Here is a 3,543-nt window from a genome sequence, read left to right as displayed (position 1 = left end):
CTCTTATGAGTCCCTCAAGTAATTTATTTTATTTTTTGCAAGATTATTATGCATGGCTCCAGCAAAGAGTGAACTGAGGCTAAATTAGAAAATGAGGAGCAGATTTATGCTGTTACGTGATCAAAACTCACGTGCTTAGCGCGGATAACACGCCATCAATACAAGAGATGCAACAGGACCCTTCTTTACGAGGCGTCCCTAAAGCCCCATCGGCTGAATCAGTATTCTACCTTACTCTGATTCCATTTGCTACCTTTCTTAGCTCTGGTGGTATAACTTGCTTGGTCTCACGAAGAAATGATATCAGCTCCTTGGAAAGTCGAGTTTCATGTGGTGCTATGAAACTGCACATTACACCCGCTCCGACGAGTCCACTCGCGTACTTGGAGCGGCGCGAGTATTCGCTTGAACTCCTTGGGCAGTCATAGTTCACCACAAAACGCACTTTGTCCACTGCTTGAGCACAGGCTGCCACGTTGGTCGTCACCATTATGGGGACCTTCTCGAGCTTTAGCGTGTTCAGTGCATATTCACGTTTCTGTGCAGTCATTGTCCCATGTATGCCGATGGCGAGCCAACCTTGCAAGCGCAAGTAGGACATAATATCTTCTACCGTTTGCTTCTGTTCGACAAAAACGATTGCCTTGTCACTTTCCTCTCTAAGAATATCGTTGAAAAGCGCTGCGAGTTTCTGCTCTTTTTCAGCTGTCTCGCAAACGTACACAACATGTTCCACTTTACACACTTGGTCCTCACGTGAAGCCGTACCGAAGGTGACGGTCACGTAATCACTCATCCACTCTTCTATCATTTGCTTCGCAACAATGCAACGGGAGGAAAGCCACAGAAGGATCTGGCGGTCAGGACGAATGTTGTCTACAATGACGCGAAGCTGCTTCTCGAAGCCCATACTTATCATGCGGTCAAATTCGTCCAGCACCAGGTAGGTGCAGCCACGCAGGTTTATCTTACACTCCTCCATGAAAGACACGAGGCGTCCTGGCGTTGCGACGCAAATGTGAGCGCCTTCGCCGAGATCCTTGAGTTGCGGTTCGCGGGGCTCTCCGGGCAGCAGATACGAAATCCGGATCCCTGACCCAGCCTTCAGCTCATCTGCTGCTTTCTGTACCAGAAGGGCCGCTATTCGCGTCACTGTGACCACCAGAACAAAAGGTTCAGAGCCTCGCAACACCACCGGCTGGTGCAAAACGTGTATGATGGCTGGGACGAGGTACGCCTGATGCTTGTCTTTTGATCCATTGAGATCAATGACGACGAGGTCTTTACCTTTCATTGCAACGGGCCAGCACTGGGCTTGCATTGCCCTGAGTGCTGAGCCAGGGTTCAATGCTTCGATGACCTTCGATATGGGCTTAGGAAAACTGTGTTCGTTGATTCGCAGGATGGGCTTAGGAATGTCGCACCCAGTGACAGTGATGCCGTTGGTCTGCCAGTAGGCTTCGACTTCTTCCATTGGTCGCCGTGCTGTCGTGATGTGTTCGAGGTACACGTCCTTCTGAATAGGCGGCAAGCGAAGCCCCTTCCAGCGCGGTGCACGTAGATTGCGATCAACCTGAGTGTTCCGACGAGTCGTTGAAACTTCACTTCCTCGGCCAAACATAAAGCTACTTCTCCATGAGTCTCCGCTCACCTTTGCTTTTTGGACGAAGCCACGACCAAGACCTAAGGCGCTTGGTCCACCGCCGAACCCAGGAGCGACGACTGGTGCGTTCGCGGCCGGAATGCCTTCGTTAGGACCATTGATCGGCTCGTTTACTTGCCACATTTTGAGCTGCCCTGGTTGCGCTTCTAAATCGATGTTGACCAGCTGCTCCAGATTATCCACAAGTCCGTCGGCTATATCTAGGACCACCTCGAACGCGTCGTTCAGTTATCCAAGCATCTCGGCTGGCTGTTCGGTTCAACAGATGAAATGCTGAAATTTAGACGACGCGACACGCCGACGATGATGATGATGATGATTCCAATGCCACGGCTCGTACCCACTCAGGTGGATCGGCCAAGAATAGATGACTTAATTCGAAAAGATTTTTTTAAATCTAAACCACCCACCAGAAAAAAGAAAGAAAAAAGAAAAGACACCCTAGGCAGAATGAAAGGAGTGCAATAGTTGTTTGTCACTCGTTCAGATAAGACAATTATGCATTATATTGAATAAGAATCAGCATGGTTAAACAATGCTCTTGTGTTCGTTGGAATTTTTTTCACACGAATAATAATCACGCAATTAAAAGCTTCATTCTTTTACTTTCATTAAGGTACTTGCAAACTGCATAGAAAACGTTCTCGTGGCTGAAGCCCAGATTGTAAGCACCGAAGGAAAGTATGTTTTCTATAGTAAAATTCAGCCCCAGGCTAGCGAATGGGAGGACTAAGAATGTTTTCCTGAGCAATTTGCATCGGCGACATGATAAAAAATAGTGCTCTATTGGTTCCAATTCTGAACAAAACTTGCATAGTGGTGATATCACCAGACCAGCCCCATGTGAATAGAAATTTAACGGGGGGACACGACATCGAAATCTGGTTATTATGGTTTCTAACTGTCTTGTAGGACACCAATGAATTTTCTATGGAAATCTTAAGTGTGTGAATTCTGGTGTTGACAATATTGCTTCCATAGCGTCTGCACTAAGCGCAGGCTTTCTGTATCTTGTCGCAGTTATAGCGGCCACTTCGGGAAGGACTGATAGTACTGGCCCTTCCAATGCTGCTCGTGCTAGAGAGTCGGCGATTTCATTTACTTCTAAGCCGCAATGACCGGGTACCCATACTAAACTCAGTAGCTGCAGCTGAGGAGGAACTAGCATGAGGAGCGTCTTTAAGGCCATCGAATTTGTTGACACCGTAATCGACGTACATACTGACAGGGAATCCGTGATTATGATCGCATTAGCGGCATTCAAAGGTAGCTTTCGCAGCGCTAGAACTATTTCCAACAGCTCAGCTTCAAGAACTGGGGTGAAATCCGGTAATCCTAATAAAAAAGACCAGTCAAGCGAATGAGAGTATATACCTACACCTGTCTTTTCATCCATTACTGAAGCATCTGTGGCTATAATATTATTCGTTTCTGCGTGTGCAAGATAATCCTGCTGTCGGCTATTTAAGACCCTATAGGATTGTAATTTGGGCTTAGAGGGAAAAATCTCATTGAATTCTATCTTAAGAATTTGATTTTTAACCTGCGCCGCAACCACATCTCGAATTTTTACATTTAACCTATCTAGCTGTTTCCGGACAGAAGCAATTTGAGGTGTTCTAAAGCGTGGCCAATTGGCAAGAAAAAAGCTGTCTGGATCATTTATAAAATCATATTCAGATCCTCTTGGCGCATAGCTATAAACCTTCAGAAACGTCTGAACCGTTAGGATACGAAAACGGCATGGAAATGTAGGTAATCGTGCTTCCTGATACAAAACATTGTTTGTTACAAACCTCGGAAGTCCTAGACACAATCTCAGGGCTTCTCGTTCCAGCATAACCAGAGGCTTTATTTTATAAGCAGGGCCACCTGAAAAC

The 3,543-nt window shown here is 46.5% G+C and overlaps 1 protein-coding gene across 1 annotated transcript; it reads right to left on the bottom strand.

The window, feature by feature from the left end:
- Positions 1-226: 226 nt before the first annotated feature.
- On the bottom strand, positions 227-1,786 carry LOC142774237 (putative ATP-dependent RNA helicase DDX5). Its single transcript, XM_075874626.1, has one exon. The coding sequence runs from the start codon at positions 1,784-1,786 to the stop codon at positions 227-229; it is 1,560 nt and encodes a 519-aa protein (XP_075730741.1).
- Between the last annotated feature and the right edge of the window lie 1,757 nt (positions 1,787-3,543).

Source organism: Rhipicephalus microplus, chromosome 10, assembly GCF_043290135.1.
Source record: "Rhipicephalus microplus isolate Deutch F79 chromosome 10, USDA_Rmic, whole genome shotgun sequence".
Lineage (NCBI taxonomy): Eukaryota > Metazoa > Arthropoda > Arachnida > Ixodida > Ixodidae > Rhipicephalus > Rhipicephalus microplus.
This window is presented reverse-complemented; position numbering and strand designations above follow the sequence as displayed.